The sequence below is a fragment of the Tachyglossus aculeatus genome, chromosome 21 (assembly GCF_015852505.1).
Source record: "Tachyglossus aculeatus isolate mTacAcu1 chromosome 21, mTacAcu1.pri, whole genome shotgun sequence".
Classification (NCBI taxonomy): Eukaryota; Metazoa; Chordata; class Mammalia; order Monotremata; family Tachyglossidae; genus Tachyglossus; species Tachyglossus aculeatus.
Genome location: NC_052086.1, coordinates 12,839,639 through 12,866,177, shown reverse-complemented (window position 1 = coordinate 12,866,177; position 26,539 = coordinate 12,839,639). Strand labels below are relative to the sequence as shown.

The 26,539-nt window shown below is 57.1% G+C and overlaps 2 protein-coding genes across 2 annotated transcripts in view; one reads left to right on the top strand and one right to left on the bottom strand.

Moving 5' to 3' along the window:
- The window catches only part of TUFM (Tu translation elongation factor, mitochondrial), a 33,429-nt gene extending 22,725 nt beyond the window's left edge, over nt 1–10,704 (bottom strand). Inside the window, exons 1-3 of the mRNA XM_038762711.1 lie at nt 10,692–10,704; nt 10,111–10,126; nt 207–345 (exon numbers count right to left, since the gene is read on the bottom strand). Coding sequence (XP_038618639.1) covers nt 207–345; nt 10,111–10,126; nt 10,692–10,704 — 168 coding nt within the window. The remainder of the gene's footprint in view (nt 1–206; nt 346–10,110; nt 10,127–10,691) is intronic.
- SH2B1 (SH2B adaptor protein 1) lies at nt 185–17,417 on the top strand. Its single transcript, XM_038763629.1, is given in 12 exon segments — nt 185–220; nt 12,838–12,979; nt 13,212–14,247; nt 14,555–14,656; nt 14,809–14,900; nt 15,067–15,215; nt 15,308–15,489; nt 15,491–15,509; nt 15,707–15,921; nt 16,021–16,192; nt 16,929–17,028; nt 17,317–17,417. Coding segments are annotated over 10 exon segments (1,989 nt in total). The 5' UTR covers nt 185–220; nt 12,838–12,979; nt 13,212–13,308; the 3' UTR covers nt 17,336–17,417.
- Nucleotides 17,418–26,539: the final 9,122 nt, after the last annotated feature.

Genomic DNA, 26,539 nt, shown 5'->3' with positions numbered 1-26,539 from the left:
CTGGGGAAGGGAGGGACGGAGGGAGGGGAGGGGAGGGGAGGGGAGGGGTCCGGCGCCTGCGCAGTAGCCCTCCTGCTGCCGCCGCCGCCGCCGCCGCCGCCGCCGCCGGCGGAGCGCCCCGCGGGGACCGGGATGCAGGGGGGACCGGAACCGGAACCGGAACCGGAGCCTCCGCCCCCCCCTCCGGCCCCCCCCCTCCGCCTCACCCCCGACGGCCCGGGTAAGAGGGGCGGCTGGGCGCGGGGATGGAGGGGGGGCAGCGGGGACCCCGGAGGGTCGGTGGCCCCGGAGTTGGCACACGGGGCGGCGGGCCCGGGGGGTGTCGGGGCCCGGAGGGGCACCAAACTGGGGGGCCGGACTAGGGACAGACTAGAGACAGAGGGTGTGTGTGTGTGTGTGTGTGTGTGTCAGTGCCAGTGCCAGCGCCAGCCAGGGGTCCCGGGAGGAGGTCAGTGAGCGGGTAGGGAGGAGAAGTGATGGGAAGCCCCCGGGGTCAGCCCGCGGCCAGGCCCACCCAGCCCAGGGGGTCAGCCTCGGGGGTCAGCCCCAACCCAGGGGGTCAGCCCCACCCAACCCAGGGGGGTCAGCTCCAGCTCAGGAGCCCCAGAGCCTAGGCCGGGCCCAGGGGGTCAGCCCCAGCCCCGGGGGTCAGCCCCAGTCCAGGGGGTCAGCCCCAGCCCAGGAGCCCCAGAGCCTAGGCCGGGCCCCGGGGGTCAGCCCCAGCCCAGGGGGTCAGCCCCAGCCCAGGAGCCCCAGAGCCTAGGCCGGGCCCCGGGGGTCAGCCCCAGTCCAGGAGGTCAGCCCCAGCCCAGGAGCCCCAGCGCCTAGGCCAGGCCCAGGGGGTCAGCCCCAGCTCAGGGGGTCAGCCCAGGGCTAGGCCCACCCAACCCAGGGGGTCAGCCCCAGCCCAGGAGCCCCAGAGCCTGGGCCGGGCCCAGGGGGTCAGCCCCAGCCCAGGAGCCCCAGAGCCTAGGCCAGGCCCAGGGGGTCAGCCCCAGTCCAGGAGCCCCAGAGCCTAGGCCAGGCCCAGGGGGTCAGCCCAGGGCTAGGCCCACCCAACCCAGGGGGTCAGCCCCATCCCAGGAGCCCCAGAGCCTAGGCCGGGCCCAGGGGGTCAGCCCCAGTCCAGGAGCCCCAGAGCCTAGGCCAGGCCCAGGGGGTCAGCCCAGGGCCAGGCTCACCGAGCCCAGAAGGTCAGCCCCAGCCCCGGAGCTTGGGCCAGGCCCAGGGGGTCAGTCCCAGCCCCGGGGGTCAGCCCAGGGCTAGGCCCACCCAACCCAGGGGGTCAGCCTCGGGGGTCAGCCCCAATCCACGGGGTCAGCCAGGGCTAGGCACACCCAACCCAGAGGGTCAGCTCCAGCCCGGGAGCCCCAGAGCCTAGGCCGGGCCCAGGGGGTCAGCCCCAACACAGGGGGTCAGCCCCAGCCTAGGAGCCCCAGAGTCTAGGCCAGGCCCAGGGGGTCAGCCCCAGTCCAGGGGGTCAGCTCCAGCCCAGGAGCCCCAGAGCCTAGGCCATGCCCCGGGGGTCAGCCCCAACCCGGGGGTCAGCCCCAGCCCAGGAGCCCCAGAGCCTGGGCCATGCCCAGGGGGTCAGCCCCAGCCCAGGAGCCCCAGAGCCTGGGCCATGCCCAGGGGGTCAGCCCAGGGCCAGGCTCACTGAGCCCAGAAGGTCAGCCCCAGCCCCAGAGCTTAGGTCATGCCCAGGGGGTCAGTCCCAGCCCCGGGGATCTAGCCCAGGGCTAGGCCCACCCAACCCAGGGGCTCAGCTCCAGCCCAGGAGCCCCAGAGCCTAGGCCAGGCCCAGGGGGTGCCATGCCCAGGGGATCAGCCCCCAGCTCGGGGTCAGCCCAGGCCCACTGAGCCCAGAGGGTCGGCTCCAGCCCAGGAGCCTAGACCATGACCCAGGAGGTCATTCCCAGCCCTGGAGCCCCGGAGGCTAGGCCATGCCCAGGGGGTCAGCCCGCGGCCAGGCACACCCAACCCAGAGGGTCAACTCCAGCCCAGGAGCCCCAGGGCCTAGGCCATGCCCCGGAGGTCAGCCCCAACCCAGGGGGTCAGCCCCAGAGCCTAGGCCATGTCCCGGGGGTCAGGCTTAGCCCAGGGGGTCAGCCTGCAGCCAGGCCCACCCAGCCCAGGGGGTCAGCCCCAGCCCAGGAGCCCCGGAGCCTAGGCCAGGCCCAGGGGGTGCCATGCCCAGGGGGTGCCATGCCCCGGGGGTCAGCCCCAGCTCGGGGTCAGTCCAGGGCCAGGCTCACTGAGCCCAGGGGGTCAGCCCCAGTCCCGGAGCCTGGGCCATACTGAGGGGGTCAGTCCCAGGCCAAGCCCAGGGGGTCAGCCCCAGTCCAGGTGTCCTAGAGCCTAGGCCATGCCCAGGGGGTCAGCCCCAGCTCGGAGTCAGCCCAGGGCCAGGCCCACTGAGTCCAGCCCGAGCCCCACTTCCACCAGGAGCCAGTTGTCCGGAGCCGGAGGTCAGAGAGAGAGACAGAGAGAGAAGGCCACCGAGGCAGGACCCAGGCTGGGGCCACCCCAGAGACTTGTGGCCCAGATCAAAGAGGAGGGTCAAGGATGGGGGAGCGGGGGGCGAGGGGGCAGGGGGGCGGGATTGGGCTTGGGGCTTGGTGGAGGACGGAGCTGGAGCGTGGAGGGCCAGGGCACTGGGCGGGCAGGGCAGAGATCAGGGCCCCGCGGCCGCTGAGTCGGACGGGCGAGGCCCTCCTTGGTTCCTGGCTCCCTCCTGACGCCCCCACATCCCCCCCCACCTGCCCCCGACACCGGGAGTTCTTTCCTTTCTCTTTCCCAATCCCGGGCCCTCCACTTTCCCCCAGACGGTTCTCCACCCTGGCCTCGTTGGCTTCGTCTCTCGGGCTCCGGTCGGCTCCGCGTGGCCCTTGCCCTGCGAGCGGCCTTGGCGTCCAGGAGCGTCTGTGCCCAGCGCGGCCGTGTCCAGCGGGCCACCCGCCGAGCGGAGGGAGAAGCAGGGTAGATCCCGGGCCTGGGACTCGGAAGGCCTTGCGTCCTAATCCTGGCTCCGCCGCTTGTCTGCTGAGCGACCTGCGACAGCGCTTAGTCCAGTGCTCTGCACACAGTAAGCGCTCACTAAATACGATTGATGATGACAGATCGCTTTACTTCTCCGGGCCTCAGTCACCTCATCTGTAAAATGGGGATTGAAACTTTGAGCCCCACGTGAGCCCGGGATCGCGTCTAGCCTGATTTGCTTCTATCTACCCCAGCGCTTAGTACGGCGCCTGACACATAGTAAATGCTTAATAAACGCTACCGTTATTCGCGGGGAAGGGAGATGCATCTCCTCCGAGAAGCCTTCCCTGTCTAAGCCCTCCTTTTCTCTAGTTCCGCTCACTTGCTCCCTTTATTCATTCATTCAGTCATCATCAATCGTATTTACTGAGCGCTTACTGTGTGCAGAGCACTGTACTAAGCGTTTGGGAAGTACAAATTGGCAACATATAGAGACGGTCCCTACCCAACATTGGGCTCACAGTCATTCATTCATTCATTCAATCGTATTTATTGAGTGCTTACTGTGTGCAGAGCAGTGTACTAAGCGCTTGGGAAGTACAAGTTGGCAACACATAGAGACAGTCCCTACCCAACAGCGGGCTCACAGTCTAGAAGGGGGAGACAGAAAACCAAACCAAACATATTAACAAAGTAAAATAGAATAAATATGTACAAATAAAATAGAGTAATAAGTACATACAAAAATATAGTCGTATTTATTGAGCGCTTACTGTGCGCAGAGCACTGTACTAAGCGCTTGGGAAGTACAAGTTGGCACATATTCATCCCCTCTTCCCAGCCCCACGGCTCTTGCGTCCGTATCTGTCATTTATTAATTTCTGTTCCTGTCGGTCTCCCCGTCTAGACTCTCAGCTCGTTGGGGAACGGGTCTGTTATAATGTACTCTCCCGAGCGCTTAGTATAGCGCTCTGAGCACGGTAAGCGTTCAATAAATGCGATTGACTCGACTGATTGATCTAGAAGTGGGGCAGGAGAGGAGGGAATTCTTTTCCTGTCTAGTCCCGGCCGGGCTGGCTCGTCTCCATCGTTTCGGGCGCTGAACTAACAGATTCCGTGGAGCGGAGTGTGGGTGGGCGTCTCTTTGCATGCTGAGTTTACGTGTCCTAGTCGACCAAAGAGATCAATCAATCAATCAATCAATCAATCAGTCGTATTTATTGAGATAACCGTGCTGGTGAAAGTGTGTCCTCCTGTGCTCACCCCGACTACCTTTTAGACTGTGAGCCCACTATTGGGTAGGGACCGTCTCTCTATGTTGCCAACTTGTACTTCCCAAGCGCTTAATACAGTGCTCTGCACACAGTAAGCGCTCAATAAATACGATTGATGACTAGCAGTCGGTCAAAGGTATTTACTGAGCGCTTACTGTGTGCGGAGCGCTGTTCTAAGCGCCCGGGAGAGTACGGAGAAGCGGCGCGGCTCGGAGCTTGGGAGTCGGAGGTCACGGGTTCTAATCCTGGCTCCGCCACTTGTCAGCTGGGTGACTTGGGGCAAGTCACTCCTCTGAGCCTCAGTGACCTCCTCCGTAAAATGGGGATGAAGACCGTGAGCCCCATGTGGGACAGTGCGATCACCTTGGGTCCCCCCCAGCACTCAGAGCAGTGCTTCGCGCATAGCGAGCGCTTAACAAGTGCCGTCATTGTTATTACAGTAGGACAGAGTCGGGAGTCACGTCCCCTGCCCTCAAGAGGCTTGGATTCTAGGGGGCCGCGAGTTAGGTTAAGGTAAAGTAAGGTTGGATGCGGGCAGGCGTTCTCGCAGTCTCGGTTTTTTTTTAATTTTTAATGGCATTTATTAAGCGCTTACTATGTGCAAAGCACTGTTCTAAGCACCGGGGAGGTTACAAGGTGATCAGGTTGTCCCACGGGGGGCTCACAGTCTTAATCCCCATTTTCCAGATGAGGTCACTGAGGCCCAGAGAAGTGAAGTGACTTGCCCAAAGTCACCCAGCTGACAGTTGGCGGAGCCGGGATTTGAACCCATGATCTCTGACTCCAAAGCCCGGGCTCTTTTCACTGAGGCATGCTGGGTTCAAGCCAGGCAGGGCTTCGAGTCGGAATCCAAAGAGCCCTTTGGCGGCGAAAGCCAGGGAGCTACGGGCCGAGGGGCTCGATGAGCACGGTGTGGTGTTGGGGTGCTTATGTCCGTGCGACTTGGAGCAAGTCGCTTCGCTTCTCTCGGCCTCGGTTCCTTCATCCGTAAAATGGGGATCCCGACTGGGAGCCCCATGGGGGACAGGGACTGTGTCCAGCCTGCTAAGTGTGTATCCACCCCAGCGCCTAGTACGTGCCTGGCACATAGTAAGCGCTTAGAGAAACAGCGTGGCTCATTGGAAAGAGCCCGGGCTTTGGAGTCGGAGGTCACGGGTTCAAATCCCGGCTCCGCCAATTGTCATCTGTGTGACTTTGGGCAAGTGACTTTACTTATCGGGGCCTCAGTGACCTCATCTGTAAAATGGGGATTAAGACTGTGAGCCCCAAGTGGGACAACCTGATCACCTTGTATCCTCCCCAGCGCTTAGAACAGTGCTTTGCACATAGTAAGTGCTTAACAAATGCCATCATTATTATTATTATTAGTAGTAGTAGTAACCAGTACCACCCCCAGAGAATCATTTGTTGCTTCTGAGCTGGGAGTTTCTTCCTTTCCCACACCTCTCTTAACCCTTCCTTAGTCCTTGCCCAAATGCTGGGGTTCTCTCGTTTCCCTCCCTGTGTGCCAAATTCGTTGAGCAGGGAGTTTCTTCTCTTCCCACACCTGTCTTAACCCTTCCTTAGTCCTTCCCCAAATGCTGGGGTTCTCTCATTTCCCTCCCTGTGTGCCAAATTCATCGAGCTGGGAGTTTCTTCTTTTCCCACACCTCTCTTAACCCTTCCTTAGTCCTTGCCCAAATGCTGGGGTTCTCTCGTTTCCCTCCCTGTGTGCCAAATCCATTGAGCTGGGAGTTTCTTCTTTTTCCACACCTCTCTTAACCCTTCCTTAGTCCTTCCCCAAATGCTGGGGTTCTCTCGTTTCCCTCCCTGTGTGCCAAATTCATTGAGCTGGGACTTTCTTCTTTTCCCACACCTCTCTTAACCCTTCCTTAGTCCTTCCCCAAATGCTGGGGTTCTCTCGTTTCCCTCCCTGTGTGCCAAATTCATTGAGCAGGGAGTTTCTTCTCTTCCCACACCTCTCTTAACCCTTCCTTAGTCCTTCCCCAAATGCTGGGGTTCTCTCGTTTCCCTCCCTGTGTGCCAAATTCATTGAGCAGGGAGTTTCTTCTTTTCCCACACCTCTCTTAACCCTTCCTTAGGCCTTCCCCAAATGCTGGGGTTCTCTCGTTTCCCTCCCTGTGTGCCAAATCCATTGAGCTGGGAGTTTCTTCTTTTTCCACACCTCTCTTAACCCTTCCTTAGTCCTTCCCCAAATGCTGGGGTTCTCTCGTTTCCCTCCCTGTGTGCCAAATTCATTGAGCTGGGACTTTCTTCTTTTCCCACACCTCTCTTAACCCTTCCTTAGTCCTTCCCCAAATGCTGTGGTTCTCCCGTTTCCCTCCCTGTGTGCCAAATCCATTGAGCTGGGAGTTTCTTCTTTTCCCACACCTCTCTTAACCCTTCCTTAGTCCTTCCCCAAATGCTGGGGTTCTCTCGTTTCCCTCCCTATGTGCCAAATTCATTGAGCTGGGAGTTTCTTCTCTTCCCACACCTCTCTTAACCCTTCCTTAGTCCTTCCCCAAATGCTGGGGTTCTCTCATTTCCCTTCCTGTGTGCCAAATTCATTGAGCTGGGAGTTTCTTCTTTTCCCACACCTCTCTTAACCCTTCCTTAGTCCTTGCCCAAATGCTGGGGTTCTCTCGTTTCCCTCCCTGTGTGCCAAATTCATTGAGCTGGGAGTTTCTTCTTTTCCCACACCTCTCTTAACCCTTCCTTAGTCCTTCCCCAAATCCTGGGGTTCTCTTGTTTCCCTCCCTGTGTGCCAAATCCATTGAGCTGGGAGTTTCTTCTTTTTCCACACCTCTCTTAACCCTTCCTTAGTCCTTCCCCAAATGCTGGGGTTCTCTCGTTTCCCTCCCTGTGTGCCAAATTCATTGAGCTGGGACTTTCTTCTTTTCCCACACCTCTCTTAACCCTTCCTTAGTCCTTCCCCAAATGCTGGGGTTCTCTCGTTTCCCTCCCTGTGTGCCAAATTCATTGAGCTGGGAGTTTCTTCTTTTCCCACACCTCTCTTAACCCTTTCTTAGGCCTTCCCCAAGTGCTGGGGTTCTCTCGTTTCCCTCCCTGTGTGCCAAATTCATTGGTCGGGGAGTTTCTTCTTTTCCCACACCTCTCTTAACCCTTCCTTAGTCCTTCCCCAAATGCTGGGGTTCTCTCGTTTCCCTCCCTGTGTGCCAAATTCATTGAGCTGGGAGTTTCTTCTCTTCCCACACCTGTCTTAACCCTTCCTTAGTCCTTCCCCAAATGCTGGGGTTCTCTCGTTTCCCTCCCTGTGTGCCAAATTCATTGAGTTGGGAGTTTCTTCCTTTCCCACACCTCTCTTAACCCTTCCTTAGGCCTTCCCCAAATCCTGGGGTTCTCTCATTTCCCTCCCTGTGTGCCAAATTCATTGAGCTGAGGGTTTCTTCTTTTCCCACACCTCTCTTAATCCTTCCTTAGTCCTTCCCCAAATGTTGGGGTTCTCTCGTTTCCCTCCCTGTGTGCCAAATTCATTTGCCCCGATAGTGATTTTAGTGCTTGCACACAGTTTCTCCTTCCTGAAGCTGGAAGGCGGAGGGGTAGGGGAACAGGGGGTGTGGGGTGTGTGTGTGTGTAAAGACAGAATTGTTGAGACCAGCGACTCAGTAGTGGGATAGGGGGTGATGAAGATGAAGAACGTGTGCCAGGGTCTGCTTCCACTTTGCTGAGACGTTGGGAGGCAAACTTGGGTTGGGTGTGGGGGTGTCACTAGGAGAAGCAGATGTCAAGGTAAGGGCCCAGGCCTGAAGGAGCTTCTTGACGCCCAGTCTTGGCCCGCAGTGTGTCCGTGTCCGAGAGCCATCCTCCAGACCCGGGCTCTTCCTCTCTCCCACCCTCCTGCCCAGCCCACCCAGGGTCTAACCCTCCCTGATGGGGTGGGAGACCCCCTTCCCCACTCAGCGCCAAGGAGAAAGCTCATCGCCCTGTCCATGAAAGGCTCCCCAGCCCCATCATCATCAATTGTATTTATTGAGCGCTTACTGTGTGCAGAGCACTGGACTAAGCGCTTGGGAAGTACAAGTTGGCAACATATAGAGACGGTCCCTACCCAACAGTGGGCTCACAGTCTAAAATGAGCTCACAGTCTAAAAATGCCCGGGGAGTCAGAGTGCTGCTGCCCTGAGAGACAGGGAACGCAGGGAGCTCAGTGAAGGATGGGATTCAGGCATTTATAATAATAGTAATAATAATAATAATAATAATGACATTTATTAAGCGCTTACCATGTGCAAAGCACTGTTTAAGTGCTGGGGAAATTACAAGGTGATCAGGTTGTCCCATTGGGGGCTCACGGTCCCAGACTGAGCCCCCTTTTTCCTCTCCTCCCCATCCCCCCCCGCCCTACCTCCTTCCCCTCCCCACAGCACCTGTATATATGTTTGTATACATTTATTACTCTATTTATTTTACTTGTACACATTTACCATTCTATTTATTTTATTAACGGTGTGCATTTAGCTTTAATTCTATTTGTTCTGACGACTTGACACCTGTCCGCATGTTTTGTTTCGTTCTCTGTCCCCCCCTTCTAGGCTGTGAGCCCGTTGTTCATTCATTCAATCATATTTATTGAGCGCTTACCATGTGCAGAGCACTGTACTAAGCGCTTGGGAAGTACAAGAGAAGCAGCGTGGCTCAGTGGAAAGAGCCCGGGCTTTGGAGTCAGAGGTCATGGGTTCAAATCCTGGCTCCGCCACTTGTCAGCTGTGTGACTGGGCAAATCACTTCACTTCTCTGGGCCTCAGTTCCCTCATCTGTAAAATGAGGATTAAGACTGTGAGCCCCCCGTGGGACAACCTGATCACCTTGTAATCTCCCCAGCGCTTAGAACAGTGCTTTGCACATAGTAAGCGCTTAATAAATACCATTATTATTATTATATTACTATTACAAGTTGGCAACATATAGGGACTGTCAGTATATGTTGCCGACTTGTACTTCCCAAGCGCTTAGTACAGTGCTCTCTGCACACAGTAAGCGCTCAGTAAATTGAATGAATGAACCCCCATTTTACAGATGAGGGCCCAGAGAAGTGAAGTGACTTGCCCAGAGTCACACAGCTGGGACTTGGCGGAGCCGGGATCTGAACCCATGACCTCTGACTCCAAAGCCCGGGCTCTTTCCACTGAGCCGGGCTGCTTCTCTATTTCAACATATATGAGAATTCTTTCCCTGCCAGAGAATGATCTCATTTGGTTTCTAGGCCTCTGTTTACACGGTTGGTTGTTTTTTGTTTTCGTTGAGCACTCACCGTGTGCCAGACACTGTACTAAGCGCTGAGGTAGATGCAGACTAATCAGGTTGGAAACAGTCCAAGTCCCACATGCGGCTCCCAGTCTTAATCCCCGTTTTACAGGTGATGTAACCGAGGCCCAGAGAAGTGAAGCGACCAGCCCAGGGTCACCCAGTAGACAAGTGGCGGAACCAGGACTAGAACCCAGATCCCCCGACTCCCGGGCGCGTGCCTTTTCCACTAGACTGGGCTGCTTCTAGTAGTAGTAGCGTGGCTCAGTGGAAAGAGGCCGGGCTTGGGAGACAGAGGTCATGGGTTCAAATCCCGGCCCCGCCACTTGTCAGCTGGGTGGCTTTGGGCGAGAGTCACTTCACTTCTCCGGGCCTCAGTGACCTCATCTGTAAAGTGGGGATTAAGACTGTGAGCCCCACGGGGAACAACCTGATCACCTTGTAAACTCCCCCAGCGCTTAGAACAGTGCTTTGCACATAGTAAGCGCTTAATAAATGCCATCATTATTATTATTAGTAGTAGTAGTAGTAGTTGTAATTGGTCTAGCAGTTGCCTGAGTATTTGAGTGTCCACGGAACGTACAGTCAGTGTACGGAGTGGTGCCTTGCTTACCCGCAAGGAGCATCCACTATAAAGGATGGGGGGAGTGGAAGGGTTATTTGTAACACGTTTACAAATCAAGTAGTCAAAAATAAGTAATTGAGCTTCCGGTGGAGTGAACATAGGCCCTAAGGTGCCGAGCGTGGGATAAAAGAAGGTCCCAGGTTCTAGAGACGACCGCTGGGATTTTAGGAGTGTGTGGAAAGTGCTAGTGGGCGGATCTGCTTCGAGAGAAGCAGCGTGGCTCAGTGGAAAAGAGCAGAGGCTTTGGAGTCAGAAGTCATGGGTTCAAGTCCCAGCTCTGCCAGTTGTCAGCTGGGTAACTTGGGGCGAGTCACTTCACTTCTCTGGGCCTCAGTTCCCTCATCCGTAAAATGAGGATGAAGACTGGGAGCCCCCCATGGGACCCTGATCATCTTGTATCTTCTCCAGCGCTTAGAACAGTGCTTGGCACATAGTAAGGGCTTAATAAATGCCATTGTTATTATTATTAATAGTAGTAGTAGTAGTAGTCGTAATTGGTCTAGCAGTTGCCTGAGTATTTGAGTGTCCACGGAACGTACACTCTGTGTACGGAGTGGTGCCTTGCTTACCTGCAAGGAGCATCCGCTATAAAGGATGGGGGGAGTGGAAGGGTTATTTGTGACACGTTTACAAATCAAGTCGTCAAAAATAAGTAATTGAGCTTCCGGTGGAGTGAACGTAGGCCCTAAGGAGCCAAGGATGGGAAAAAAGAAGGTCCCAGTTTCTAGAGATGACCGCTGGGATTTTAGGAGTGTGTGGAAAGTGCTAGTGGGCGGATCTGCTTCGAGAGAAGCAGTGTGGCTCAGTGGAAAAGAGCAGAGGCTTTGGAGTCAGAGGTCACGGGTTCAAGTCCCGGCTCCGCCAGTTGTCAGCTGGGTGACTTGGGGCGAGTCACTTCACTTCTCTGGGCCTCAGTTCCCTCATCCGTAAAATGGGGATGAAGACTGTGAGCCCCCCATGGGACCCTGATCATCTTGTATCTTCTCCAGCGCTTAGAACAGTGCTTGGCACATAGTAAGGGCTTAATAAATGCCATTGTTATTAATAGTAGTAGTAGTAGTAGTAATTGGTCTAGCAGTTACCTGAGTATTTGAGTGTCCATGGAACGTACACTCTGTGTACGGAGCGGTGCCTTGCTTACCTGCAAGGAGCATACACTATAAAGGATGGGGGGAGTGGAAGGGTTATTTGTGACACGTTTACAAATCAAGTCGTCAAAAATAAGTAATTGAGCTTCCGGTGGAGTGAACATAGACCCTAAGGAGCCAAGGATGGGAAAAAAGAAGGTCCCAGGTTGTAGAGACGACCGCTGGGATTTTAGGAGTGTGTGGAAAGTGCTAGTGGGCGGATCTGCTTTGAGAGAAGCAGCGTGGCTCACTGGAAAAGAGCACAGGCTTTGGAGTCAGAGGTCACGGGTTCAAGACCCGGCTCTGTCAGTTGTCAGCTGTGTGACTTGGGGCGAGTCACTTCACTTCTTTGGCCTCAGTTCCCTCATCTGTTAAAATGGGGATGAAGACTGGGAGCCCCCCATGGGACAACCTGATCACCTTGTCATCTCCCCAGCGCTTAGAACAGTGCTTGGCACGTAGTAAGCGCTTAATAAATGCCATTTTTATTATTATCTGGGGAGGGAGAAAGCGTTCCGAGCTAAGGGGCCGGAAAGTCGAGAGCGAGAAGGTGAGCTCTGGGGGCCCGGGGAGCGTGAGTTGGGGGAATCGAACAGATGGGTAAGGCGGGCGAATCGGCGGAGAGCCTCGAAGCCGAGGGCGCGGACTTGGGGAGGGAACCCGGGAAGCCGGCGGAGGGTTCAGAGGAGAGGAGAGATGTCGGTCGAGCGACGCTTCAGGAAGACGATGGGGGCCGGGGGCCGGGTTGGGGCCGACAGACCGGCAGCCGGGTGGACCCGGTAGAGAGCCGGGCCTTGGGAGCCAGAAGGAGCTGGGTTCTATGCTGAAAAAGCCGCGAGCCTCGGTGGAAAGAAGTCAGAGGACATGGGTTCTAATCCCGGCTCCCCCACTTGTCTCCCGTGTGACCTTGGGCAAGCCCCTTAACTTCCCTGTGCCTCAGTTACCTTGTCTGTAAAATAGGGATGAAGACCTTGAGCCCCACGTAGGGCAACCTGATCACCTTGTATCTCCCTCAGCGCCTAAAACAGTGCTTGGCACACAGTAAGGGCTTAACAAATACCATCACTGTTGTTACTGTTATTATTCGTACTATTCTCTGGGCCTCCGTTGCCTCATCTGTATAATGGGGATTAGGACTGTGAGCCTCATGTGGGATTAACTGGTATCTACCCCGGTGCTTAGAACAGTGCTTGGCACATAGTAAGCACTCAGCGAGTAATTGTCGTTATGATGGTTAGCGTCGTCGCGCTCGGATCGGGGCGGGGGCTGTTTGAGCCTGTTGTTGGGTAGGAACCGTCTCTATATGTTGCCGACTTGTACTTCGCAAGCGCTTAGTACAGTGCTCTGCACACAGTAAGCGCTCAATAAATACGATTGAATGAATGAATGAATGTTTGCAAGGAGAGGGAAGGGGCCCACCCGGGAGCAGTCGTGTGGGGAGACCCGGCAGGGCCCGGGGCGCGATCCATCGTCTTCACCGCCGTTCCTCCTCCTGGGGTTGGCGTGCTCGTTTCCTCTTCTGTCCTCAGAAGGCAGAGGACATGGGCCACCTTTTCCCCCGATTAATTCCGTCCCCTTCTGTTTCAAGGGAGTTTGACGATTCATTCCCCGAAGAACGGCTTCCGGGCGCCAGAGGGTCGCTTTCGGGAGGACGGCGATCGGATGTCCACCCGCCACTCCGAGGCTGACAGACGGGAAAATGGGATGAAACTGCAGCCGGAGGGATGGAGGTCAGATGTCTCGGCGGAGCGGTTGGAGGGCCTGGAAGCGGAGCGGGTTCTCCGTCGTCTTCCCGCTCCGGGGACGGGACCTCCCCGGGCGGGACAGGTTGACCTCCGGGAGGGAGTCGGCCGTCGGTGGGGGGGGACGCGGGGGGCGTCCCCGGGGGTGTCGGCCCGCTCTCCTTCCCCCGAGGCTGACTTCGCCTACCCGGGCGTGTGTCTCTGTCTGTCCCTGCTGCAGTTGCCGCCGCTGACCCTGGGTGTTCTGGGCTCCCCCCCGCCTCCCGCTCCCCCTCCCTCGGCCCCCCGCTTCCCGCTTGTCCCCGCTCCTCCTCATCATGAACGGCGCCCCTTCTCCTGAGGATGGGGCCCCGCCGCCCCCTCCTCCTCCTCCTCCTCCTCCTCCTCCTCCTCCTCCCAGCTGGCGGGAGTTCTGCGAGTCCCACGCGCGGGCCGCGGCCCTGGACTTTGCCCGCCGCTTCCGCCTCTTCCTGGCCTCCCACCCCCAGTACGCGGGGCCCGGGGCCGAGGCCGCCTTCTCCCACCGCTTCGTCGAGCTCTTCCTGCAGCACTTTGAGGCCGAGGTGGCCCGGGCCTCGGGCTCCCTGTCCCCCGCCGGCTCCACGGCCCCGAGCCCCGGGGCGGGGGCCCCCCCGGAGCCGGCCCCCCGCGACCCCGCCCCGGCCGGCCTCGGGGACGACGGCCCCGCCGCCCGGCCGGGGCCCTCGCGCTCCTCGGAGGACCTGGCCGGCCCGCTCCCGTCCTCCGTCTCCTCCTCGTCCTCCTCGTCCTCCTCCAAGCCAAAGCTGAAGAAGCGTTTCTCCCTGCGGTCGGTGAGCCGCTCGGTGCGCGGCTCGGTGCGCGGGATCCTGCAGTGGCGGGGGGCCGGCGACGGCCCCTCCCCGGCCGGCCCCCCGGACCCCCCCGCCTCCGGTCCCCCCGTGCTCGGGGGGAACAGCAACTCCAACTCGTCCGGCGGCGGCGGCGGGGGACCCCCCGGAGGAGCGTCGTCCTCCCCCGGGGACAGGTGGACTCGCCGCTTCGAGAGGCTGAGACTGACCCGGGGTGCGGGGGCTCCCAAGGACGGGCCGGGGGCCGTGAGGAGGGAGGGGCTGCTGAGCTTCATGGGGGCCGAGGAGGCGGGGGCCGCCGGCGGGGGACGGAGGCCCGGGGCCACGGGCCGGGGACCCCCTCGGTGGCAGAAATGCCGCCTGCTGCTGAGAAGCGAGGGAGATGGAGGAGGCGGGAGTCAGCTGGAATTCTACATCCCACCCAAGGTGAGACCCGGGGTGGGACGAGGGGAGGGAAGGGGTGGTGGCGGGGGGCGGCCGGGGGGCGAGGAGCTAGAAAGCAGGGGGGGGTGTGTGGGCCGCCCCACCGGCTTAGCCCCCCGGCGGCCCGGTTGGGGTCGGGCCGGGGACCGGCAGAGCCCCCCGTCTTCCGTCGTCCAGGAGAGGGGGGGCGACGGGGATCGGGGTGAGTTGGGAAGACGGTCCCGGGAGGCCGAGTTCCCTTGGGGATCGGGTGGCGTCCCGGAAGCTAAGCCCCGGCGGGACCCAGCCCCCACGGCGTCTTCCCCTCCAGTCGTCTCGGCCCCGGGTCAGCGTCCCCCGTTCGGCCGTCACAGACGTGCGGACCACCACGGCCCTGGAGATGCCCGACCGGGAGAACACCTTTGTGGTTAAGGTCGGAGGCCCGTCCCGGGAGCGGGTTGTGTTGGAGGGAGGCGCTGGGCGGCCCGGAGGGAGATGAGCCGTCGGGATCACCAAGGGATGGAAGGAAGCCCCCCGAGAGCGTCCCAGTAGTTGAGGCGAGTCCCTTTCCCTTCCCCGGCGTAGGTGGAGAACTCCCTGGAATACATCTTGGAGACAGCCGACGCCCTGCAGATGCGGTCCTGGGTGTCAGACATCCAGGACTGGTTGAGCCCGGGGTGAGGCCCTTCCCTGCCCGGGGCCCCTCCCTCTCCGCCGTCCCCGGGACCGCTCGGCCGCGGGCAGACGGGGGGCGAGGGGAAGCCGCCTTCTCTCCCCCTCGCTTCCCCTCGCCCCCGGTTCCCCTGACTCACCGAGACCCTCTCGTCCCGTCTCCGACCCCAGTGGGACCCCGTCGGCCCCCCTCGCCCTCCTCCCCCCGCCCAGAGAGAACCCAGACAGCCTGGTCCTCTCCTGCCTCAATCGCTCCGAGAGTCTGCCCGGCCACGACGTGCCCCTGGGGCCCAGTGAGAGCAACGAGCACCTGTCTCAGGGTGAGGCAGGTGTAGGATGGGAAGGGGGCTGGAGGGAGGGAGGGAGGGAGGGGCCGCCCGGGCTAAGGAAGTGTGTGGCCCCTGTTCTCCAGGGGCGTACGGGGGCCTCTCGGACCGTCCTTCGGCCTCCGTCTCCCCCAGCTCGGCCTCCATCGCCGCCTCCCACTTCGACTCGATGGAGCTGCTGCCTCCGGAGCTGCCTCCCCGGGTCCCCATTGATGAGGGGCCCCTGGGGGGGGTGGCTTACCCCTCCTCGGCTCCTTTCCCCCCCGCCGGACACCCCGGACGCCACAGGTGACGGGGGAGCGGAGGTGGCCCTCGAGGCCGTGGAGGGGTGGGGGGGGTCCCCGCTGTGTGGGTTTCTCCTCGGGTTCTCCCCTCTGCCCTGACCCCCGGGAGAGGGCCCGCTGCCCAGGGAGGAGGCCCACCCTCTCTGGCCCCGGGAGGGGCTTGCCTGGCGCCTCCATCGCCTCCCTCTCTCCTCTCTGAAGGGTCGTCGTTCCTGTTCCAGGGGGAGCCGGACGGGGGTGAGGGGGACCACCCCCTCTCAGAATACCCCTGGTTTCACGGGACCCTCTCCCGGCTCAAGGCGGCCCAGCTGGTGCTGGCGGGGGGCGCCGGCAGTCACGGCGTCTTCCTGGTGCGTCAGAGCGAGACCCGGCGAGGGGAGTACGTCCTCACCTTCAACTTCCAGGGCAAGGCCAAGGTGAGGGGTGGGTGGGGGGGGGGCAGCCGGGGAGAGGCGGGGGAAACGGGGGCCGGGGGCGGCGGCCCGGTGCTCACCGCCTCCGCTCCGGCCCCCCAGCACCTGCGCCTCTCTCTAAACGAGGACGGCCAGTGCCGCGTGCAGCACCTCTGGTTCCAGACCATCTTTGACATGCTGGAGCATTTCCGGGTCCACTCCATCCCCTTGGAGTCGGGGGGCTCCAGCGACGTCACCCTCATCAGCTATGTGGTCGCCTCCCAGAGACTCCACGGTAAGGGAGCAGGGCGGCGGGGGGCGGGCAGAGAGAGAGAGACAGAGAGAGAGAGCAGGGTGGAGTGGGGAGTCACTGCCAGGTGACGGGTGGGTCGGGGAGGAGAGCTCGGGGGGTGAGGAGGGAAGCACAGCGGGCAGGGGAGACGTTCTGCCGGAGGAGGAACAGATCCTTGGGCGGTGGCAGGATGAAAGGGGAAAGGTGGGGGAATCTGGGGCAGGGGGCGAGAGTTTCCGGCCCGCGCCCCCCGCCCCCCAGCTTCCCTTCAGTACAGGAAGTGACATTGGAGGTGGGGTTGAGATGAGCGTGGGGCTATAGTGCATCCTCCCCATCTCCATTGGATGTTTCTTCTCCATTGTCTGTGTTCTGCTTCCATTCTCCCCAAACCCTGACCCCCTTCTTCCTCCTCCCCCACCCCTCTTCCTCCCGGCTACGGCCTGCCCTCCACCCCGGGTCCGTTCCTCTCTCCCCAATGCTGACCCCCGACCCTTCCCCCCTCTTCTGCTCTCCACTCTGCACCCCGGGCCCGTTCCTTTCCCCGACTCTCTGTCGGATCCTCACCCTCCCCGCCGTCCGCCGTGGCCCGGCCGCGTTTCTCCGCTCCTGCCTGTCTTTCCTCCGTCCCTGTGGTCTCTCCTGACCCTCCCTTCCACCCCCAACCCCACCTGGTTCCCCCACCACTGGGTTCCCTCCCTCCCCTCGTCCCCCCCCATCCCGCCTCTGCCCTCCCCCCCAGGCCGGGAACGGGCCGGGAGCCGAGCTGGGGTGTGTGAGGGAGATCGCTGCTACCCTGACGCCTCCTCCACCCTCATCCCCATCGGAGCGAGTGATTGTGTGTAAGTGTGCTGGCCGCCCCCACTCCTCCCATGATCCATCCTTCTATAGCGGCGGGGAGGTGCGGGGCGGGGCGTGGGGGGAGCGGTGGGCTCAAACAGAAGCCCTCTGTACTGGCGAGAGGGACCCGGGGCACGACTCTCTTGCTGACTAGGGCTCTGAGACGAGGGGGAGACGGGAGAGAAACGTGGGGGAAGAAGCCAAGTTCTCAGCTGCGGAGGAGAGGGAAGGAAGCCGCCTGATATTTCACCCTCCACATCCCATCTTTCTCTTTCTCCCGCCCGCTCCAGAACCGAGCATCTCCCATGATCCGCCCCGGTCCCCCGACCCCCCTCCGTGGTCAGACCCCCGACACCTCGGGGAGGAAGAGGAGGAGGAGGAGGAGCCAGCAATGGCGGTAGAGGAGGAGGAGGAGGAGGAGGAAGAGGAGGCAAGCAGCGGAGGGGACAGGGAAGAGCCAGGCCCCACGGCTGAGCCCGAGGAGGCCGCCGCCGGGGAGAGGGGGCTGGCGGCAGGGGAGGGGTCGATCGGGGAGCCGGGGCCCACCCCTTCTGTCCATCTCCGGCAGCTGCAGCCCGGGGGCGGCGGGGGCCCGGGGGGCCCCGGGGGAGGGGACGAAGGGGGCCGGCCCCGGGCCATCAACAACCAGTACTCCTTTGTGTGACACTCCGCTGTCCCCCTTGTTCCCCGGGCCCTTGGGCCTCTGAATTTGGGGCCAGGCCTCCGGAGTGCTTTTTCCCCGTCTCCTCCCTCCCCATTCCCCTCTCCCTCCAAGACAGGTACGAGTTTCCCATTCCCAGAGAGGTACGTGTGCTCCCCTTATCCCTGCCCAGAGAGGGAGTCGGTACGGAGCGGAGGGTGTGTTCTGCCCTCTCCCCCCATTTTCTTTCCTCCCGGGGAAGAGGCCTCAGCTTCTCCTCCCTTGGTCTGACACTACAAGTCCCCCTCCCCACCCTGCCCGGGGCCGGTCGGCCTCGGGCCGTTGCCTCTCCCCACCGGGATGGTGGGTTCGGGGGGTGGGGAGGGTAGAGGGGGGGCCCAACTATGTACAGCCCTCTGTCCCCAGGGGCCTTCGTTCCCTGGCCTCGGCCCCCTCCTCCCCTTTTCCCTTTGATTTCCCCAGCCGCCGGGCAGGAGGGACTCTGTTTAACTACATTAAGGATTTTTTTAAAAAAGTTTAAATGGAGAAACAGAAATTAAAAAAAGGTTTATCTCAGTTTTCCTGGTTTTTCTTGCCTAGAGGCTCTGGTGGGAACTAGACCTAGCTCCCTGTTCTTCGGAAAGCATGCCTCTCCATCCCCACCCAGCTCCCTTCTCCCAGGAAGACGACCCTAGGGATCCTGAGGCCATCCCACCCTCATTCCGGGCCTGCTGGGGGTCCATCCAGGGGCCCTGTTTCCCGTGCCTTAGTGCGGTCCCCCTTGCCCCTCGCTCAGTGGTCCTGTGGCCTTGTCCTTATTCTCCCCAACTGTCCCCCACTCCCCACCTCCCCCACAGGCCCGACGCTCTCAGCCCGAGCCAGACCCCGGACCGGGGGTCCGGCGGAAATCTGGCGGATCAGAAATTGGTCTGAGCCTCGCAGCTTTGGGAGAGCAGTCGGGCTTGCCCCAGAGCGGACCCGCCGGGCCTGGCCTGCACCCCTAAGGATGTGCTAGTTCGGCTGTGGACGTGAGGCCCGGGCTGTTGACCATTCAACCCAGGTTCCTTCACTTTAGACCCGCCAGCTGCCCCTCTGGGCCTCCGCCCTAGCCAGACGGCTGGGGAAACCCTGAAGGGGGGATCAATCAATCAATCAATCGTATTTATTGAGCGCTTACTATGTGCAGAGCACTGTACTGAGCGCTTGGGAAGTACAATTTGGCAACAGTTGTAGTCCCGTGGGCTCAAGTTCCGTAAGCCAGAACTGACTCAACAGATCCCCATCCAACCAGGGGGAATCGAGGGGACGACGTTCCAGCCCCCCGCAACTGCAGTTGCTAGAGAGACTCCTTAGGGATGTCCCTCCATCCCTCCCTTAAACTTCCTTAACTCATTTTAGAGAAGGCAGCAACTCGCTCCCTAACTCTAGGGAGACCCATCTCTCCTTCTTGTCTTCCAAGCTGCCCGTTTGAAAAAAGACAACCACCCAAAAGGCGATCGGAGAGATTTAGCTGTGGGTGATGGCCGCAGTCTGCTCCGTCCTCTGGCGGGGCTGCACGCAGCCGGTGGGAATCCAGACGTCGGGCCAACTTCTGCCGCCACACGTCCACACCGCCGCGTTATGACCGAATTCTGTTTGCTTCTGGATAAGTCGACTCTTCCTCCTTGGGCTCGCGTCCACAGCCCCCCGCCAAATTCATTCATTCAATCATATTTCTTGAGCGCCTACTGCGTGCGGAGCACTGTACAAAGCGCTTGGAGAGTACAATTCAACAACAGGGAGAGACGATCCTTGCCCACACCGGGTTTACAGTCTAGATCTTCGAACCCCTCCCACCTTAGCCCCCGATAAAACTGAAAGCATCAGGCAGGAGCCCTGCAAAGTCTCCCCATCCCCACCCACCTCACCCCTCTATTCCCACTTCTTCGTGATAATAATGATGTTATTGGTTGAGCGCTTACTGTATGCCAAGTGCTGTATTAAGCGCTTGAGGAGATACAAGATAGATTGGAAACAGTCCCTGTCCCACTTGGGGCTCATAGTTGAAGTGGGAGGGGCAACAGAATCCCATTTTACAGACGAGGAACAGAGGCACAGAAGTTAAGTGACTTGCCAAGGTCACACCGCAGGCAAGTGGCGGATCGGGGATTTAGAAGCCAGGTCCTCTGACTTCCAAGCCCGGGCTCTTTCCTCTAGGCAACGCTGCTTCCTTTATTCTCATCCTTCTCCTCCTCCCTGCTGTTTCTCAAGAGATCTGCTGCTTGCTTTAGAAATTCCTCCCTCCCCCACTCCCCGGCACCTTCGCCCCTATCCCCTCTCACCTTATAAAAGCATTCGCTCTTACGCTCCTCCCTTCCCTCACTGCCATTTTCCACCTCTCACTATCTGATGGCTCCTTCCCTGCTGCCTTTGAACACACTGGTCTCTCCCATTCTAAAAAAGGCCCCTCACCCCATTTCCCCGCTCCCATTCTGATCCGAATTCCAAGAACGGGTCCATGTGCACCGATGCCGTAACTCCTCGCCACCAACTCTCTTCCCTACCCTCTGCCGTCTGGCTTTCATCGTCATCAATCATATTTATTGAGCGCTTACTGTGTGCAGAGCACTGTACTAAGCGCTTGGGAAGTACAAGTTGGCAACATTCAACCCCTTCAATTCCACCGAGACCAGGTCCTAGCCAAATCCGGCGGGCTCCGTTCCAGCCCGATCCTCCACGACCTCTCTTCTGTGCGCCCGGCTTCGTGGACCACTTCCTCTTCCTTGAAGCGCTACTGGGCGGCCCTCGTATTTTCTGGCTGACACCAGTGACCTGGATTTCCCCCTCGGTTTTGCTCCCTGGTTCCTCTGCCTCTCACGCTGATACTGTGGGGGCACCCCAAAGCTTGGATCTGGGTCCCTTTTTGGTGCTTTCCCTTCAGTGTGGGTGACTTCAGCGTCTCTCCGGTCCCAACCTCTCATCCGACGTCCAATCCCGCATCTCCATGTGCCTCCGGAGCATCACGGCTTTGACGTCCCGCCGGCACCTCAGTGGATCTAAAACCAAACTACTGTTTCCCCACTGAATCCATTCGTCTTCCTCCTCCTAACGTTCCCATCTCCACCACCGTCTTCTCTGTCCTAGAAGCCTGCAACCTGGGGGTCATCCTCCCCTCTTTGCTGTCCCTTATCTCTCACATTTGACATTTGAACGGGCCATTCTTTCGTCCACCTCTCTCGGGTCTAGCCCTTCTCCATCCACACTTCTTCCAAGCTCCGGTCACATTATGGCTAGACTATCGCACCGGCCTCCTTCCTGGTTTCCCTGCCTCCAGACTCTCTCCTCTGCAACTGAGACGGCGCATCGCTGCCCTGATAGGCATCTTGTAGAATCTCTTAGTCCACACTTTTCTTCTCCTGGCTTCCCGGGTCTCTCGGCCTCAAGCAAAAACCCCTCACGGTTGGCTTCGAGGCTCTCCGTGAACTTGTGCCACCTTATCTCGCTGCTCTCTTTGCCTGCTCTTCCTCAAGCCACGCACCAATCTGTACCTCTCGACTCTCCTGCCTCCATCCCCTAGCTCCCGCTGCTCCTCTTCCTGGGAGTGCCTTCCCTTTCCAAATCCAACAGGCCACAGCTCTTCCCAAGCTCAAAGCCCTCCTAAAATTCCACCTCGGTCAATCAACGGTGTCCATTGAGCACTTACTGCGTGCAGAACATGGTACTAAGCATATGGAAGAGTAGAGTTGGTAGGCACCATCCCTGCCCACAGGGAGCTTATAGTCAAGGCGGGGAGGCAGAAATTGAGATAAATAGTGTAAGGCTCTGTGGGACCGTGGGTGAGGTGAATCAAATGCGTACAGGGGACGGATCCAAGCGCATTGGTGATAAAGAAGGGAGAGGGAGTAGGGGAAATGAGATGTGATTTTTAGGATGGCTTTGAAGGTGGCCTGTCGTAGGTGAGGGGGAGGGAGTTCAAAGCCGGAGAGAGGTTGTGAGCCGGGGGTCAGCGACGAGGAAGACAAGATGGAGGCACAGCAAGTAGGTTGGCATTAGAGTGGAGTGGACAGGCTGGGTTGCAGGAGCTCAGTGAGGTAGGAAGGAGAGCTGACTGCCTTGAAATTGATGGTTAGGCGTTTCTGTTTGATGTGGACGTGGTCGGCGAAACCGTCGGAAGCTTTTGAGGAGTGGGGTGACATGGGTCGAACTATTTTATTTTGAAAAATGATCCAGGAAGTAGAGTCAAGTATGAACTGCAGAGGGGAAAGACATGAGGCAGGGAGATCAGCAGATTGACACAGTAATAATAATAATAATGATGATGATGGTATTTGTTAAGCGCTTACACTGTGCAAAGCACTGTTCTAAGCGCTGGGGAGTTTACAAGGTGATCAGGTTGTCCCCCGTGGGGCTCACAGTCTTCATCCCCATTTGACAGATGAGGGAAGTGAGGCCCAGAGAAGTGAAGTGACTTGCCCAAAGTCACACAGCTGACAGCTGGCAGAGCCGGGATTTGAACCCATGACCTCTGACTCCAAAGCCCGGGGTCTTTCCAATGAGCCATGCTGCTTCTCCAGCAGTAATTAATTAATTAATGATTGCATTTGTTAAGCGCTTACTGTGTGCCAGACACTCGCTGGGGTGGATACAAGCAACTTAGGTTGGGCACAGTCCCTGTTCCACATGGGTCTCACAGTCTGAATCCCCATTTTCCAGATGAGGTAACTGAGGCACAGAGAAATGAAGTGACTTGCCTAAGGTCACACAGCAATCAAGTGGCACACAAGTCTGCAACCTCGGTGTCATCCTTGACTCCACTCTCTCATTCACCCCGCAAATCCAATGCCTCACCAAAACCTGCCAGTCTCACCTTCACCACATCGCCAAGATCCGCCCTTTCCTCTCCATCCAAACCGCTACCCCCGTTAGTGCAGTCTCTCATCCGAACCCAACTGGATGACTGCATCAGCCTCCTTTCTGATCTCCCAACCGCCTGTCCCTCCCCGCTTCGGTCCATACTTCACTCTGCTGCCGGGATTATCTTTGTAAAGAAACGTTCGGGACATGTCTCCTCCCTCCTCAAAAATCTCCAGTGGTTGCTTATCAATCTCCGTATCGAGCAAAAATCCTCTCCATTGGCTTCGGAGCGCTCCATCACCTCGCCCCCTTCTACCTCACCTCCCTTCTCTCTTTTTACATCCCATCTCGCACACTCCGCTCCTCTGGTGCTAACCTTCTCACTGGGCCTCCTTCTCGCCTGTCATCATCATCATCAATCGTATTTATTGAGCGCTTACTATGTGCCTGTCCCGCCATTGACCCCTGGCCCACATCCTACTTCTGTCCTGGAATGCCCTCCCTCCTTAAATCATCATCAATCGTATTTATTGAGCGCTTACTATGTGCAGAGCACTGTACTAAGCGCTTGGGAAGTACAAATTGGCAACATATAGAGACGGTCCCTACCCAACAGTGGGCTCACAGTCTAAAAGGGGGAGACAGAGAACAAAACCAAACGTACTAACAAAATGAAATAAATCCACCAAACAATCACACTTCCCCTGTTCAAAGCCCTACTGAAGGCTCACCTCCTCCAGGAGGCCTTCCCAGACTAAGCCCCCCCCTTTCTCTGCTCCCCCTCCCCATCGCCCCGACTCGCTCCCTTTCCTCTACTCCCCTTCCCTCCCCACAGCGCTTGTGTATATATATACATATTTATAATTCTATTTATTTATATTACTGATAATACTACTACTAATAATAATGGCATTTATTAAGCGCTTACTATGTGCAAAGCACTGTTCTAAGCACCAGGGAGGTTACAAGGTGATCAGGTTGTCCTTCGGGGGGCTCACAGTCTTAATCCCCATTTTACAGATGAGATAACTGAGGCCCAGAGAAGTGAAGTGACTTGCCCAAAGTCACCCAGCTGACAGTTGGCGGAGCCGGGATTTGAACCCATGACCTCTGGCTCCAAAGCCCGGGCTCTTTCCACTGAGCCATGCTGCTTCTCTATGCGTATATATCTATAATTCTATTGACACTGATGCTATTGATGCCTGTTTACTTGTTTTGATGTCTGTCTCCCCGCTTCTAGATTGTGACTGTTGCTGAACTGTACTTTCCAAGCACTTAGTACAGTGCTCTGCACGCAGTAAGCGCTCAATAAATACGATCGAAGGAATGACTGAATGAATAAATACGATTGAATGAATGAAGTGACAGAGCCAGGATGAGCCCGCTGTTGGGTAGGGACCGTCTCTATATGTTGCCAACTTGTACTTCCCAAGCACTTAGTCCAGTGCTCCGCATGCAGTAAGCGCTCAATAAATACGATCGAATGAATGAATGAATGAATAAATATGATTGAATGAATGAAGTGGCGGGGCCAGGATGAGCCCACTGTTGGGTAGGGACCGTCTCTATACGTTGCCAACTTGAACTTCCCAAGCTCATAGTCCAGTGCTCTGTACACAGTAATTGCTCAATAAATCCGATCGAATAAATGAATGAATGAATAAATATGATTGAATGAATGAAGTGGCGGGGCCAGGATGAGCCCACTGTTGGGTAGGGACCGTCTCTATATATTGCCAACTTGTACATCCCAAGCGCTTAGCCCAGTGCTCTGCACGCAGTAAGCGCTCAATAAATACGATCGAATGAATGACTGAATGAATAAATACGATTGAATGAATGAAGTGACAGAGCCAGGATGAGCCCGCTGTTGGGTAGGGACCGTCTCTATATGTTGCCAACTTGTACTTCCCAAGCGCTTAGTCCAGTGCTCTGCGCACAGTAAGCGCTCAATAAATACGATTGAATGAATGAATGAACCCATGACCTTCTGACTCCCAGGGCCGCTCTCTATCCACTAGGCCGTGCTGCTTCTCGATTGAATTGATTGACCTGAATCTCTCCAGGCAGAAGGGAGAGATGATTGAACAAGGGGATGGTGTCAGGAGAGATGAGAATGAGGCCCAATAAAAAGAATAATAATGATGGTATTTGCTAAGCGCTTACTATGTGCAGAGCACTGTTCTGAGCGCTGGGGCAGATACAAGGTTAACACGTTGTCCCACGTGGGGCTCAGAGTCTCAGTCCCCATTTTACAGACGAGGGAACTGAGGCCCAGAGAAGTGAAGTGACTTGCCCAAAGTCACACAGCTAAGTGGCAGAGCGGGGATTCGAACCCGTGACCTCTGACTCCGAAGCCCAGGCGCTTGCCACTGAGCCACGCTGCTTCTCGGCGAGTAGGTTGGCTCGAGAGGAGCAAAATGGGTGAGCTTGGAGGGTCAGGGGGCGGGGGGGAGAAAGCTGATTGAGGGCCTTACCGCTAATGATTAATCAATCAACGATATTGAGCACTTACTTTACTAAGAGCTTGGAATAGTACAATATTATTGTATTGTAATACAATTGTATTATAATTGTATTGTAATACAAGCTTGGAATAGTACAATATTATTGTATTGTATCGCTGCTGCGAGAAGCAGCGTGGCTCAGCGGAAAGAGCCCGGGCTTTGGAGTCAGAGGTCATGGGTTCGAGTCCCAGCTCCGCCACATGTCTGCTGTGTGACCTTAGGCAAGTCACTTCACTTCTCCGAGCCTCAGTTACCCCATCTGTAAAATGGGGATGAAGACTGTGAGCCCCACGTGGGACAACCTGATCACCTTGTATCCTCCCCAGGGCTTAGAACAGTGCTTTGCACATAGTAAGTGCTTAACAAATGCCATTATTATTATTATTATTATTACAACAGAGTCAGTATTCAAAATCCCTGTCCATAAGTAACTTAATGATCTGGGGCAAGAGACAACAGATAATAAAATCCATTACAGATGAAGAAAGCAACAGGATATATAAGGGTTGTATGTAAGTGCTTTGGAGGTGGGCACAGGGTGAGTATCATTCATTCATTCAATCGTATTTATTCATTCATTCAATCAATCATATTTATTGAGCGCTTACTGAGCGCAGAGCACTGTACTAAGCGCTTGGGAAGTACAAGTTGGCAACATCTAGAGACGGTCCCTACCCAACAGTGGGCTCACAGTCTAGAAGGGGGAGACAGAGAACAAAACAAAACATATTAACAAAATAAAATAAATAGAATAAATATGTACAAATAAAATAAATAATTACTGAGCGCTTACTGTGTGCAGAGCGCTTGGGAAGTCCAAGTTGGCAACATCTAGAGACGGTCTCTACCCAACAGTGGGCTCACAGTCTGGAAGGGGGAGACAGAGAACAAAACAGAACATATTAACAAAATCAAATAAATAGAATAAATATGTACAAATAAAATAAATAAATAATTACTGAGCGCTTACTGTGTGCAGAGCACTTGCAAAGTCGAAGTTGGCAACATCTAGAGACAGTCCCTACCCAACGGTGGGCTCACAGTTTGGAAGGGGGAGACAGAGAACAAAACAAAACATATTAACAAAATCAAATAAATAGAATAAATATGTACAAATAAATAAATAATTACTGAGCGCTTACTGTGTGCACAGCGCTTGGGAAGTCCAAGTTGGCAACATCTAGAGACGGTCCCTACCCAACGGTGGGCTCACAGTTTGAAAGGGGGAGACAGAGAACAAAACAAAACATTAACAAAATAAAATAAATAGAATAAATATGTACAAGTAAAATAAATAAATAATTATTGAGCACTTACTGTGTGCAGAGTGCTTGGGAAGTCCAAGTTGGCAACATATCGAGACGGTCCCTACCCAACAATGGGCTCACAGTCTAGAAGGGATTGTCATTGTCCATCACAGTCTGTCATTATGCTTAGGGGGAATGGATGAAAGTGCATAGGGGACAATGAAGAGAGGGAGAATAGGAGCGGGAGTAGAGAAGAAAGTCAGGAAAGACTTCCTGGAGGGAATAG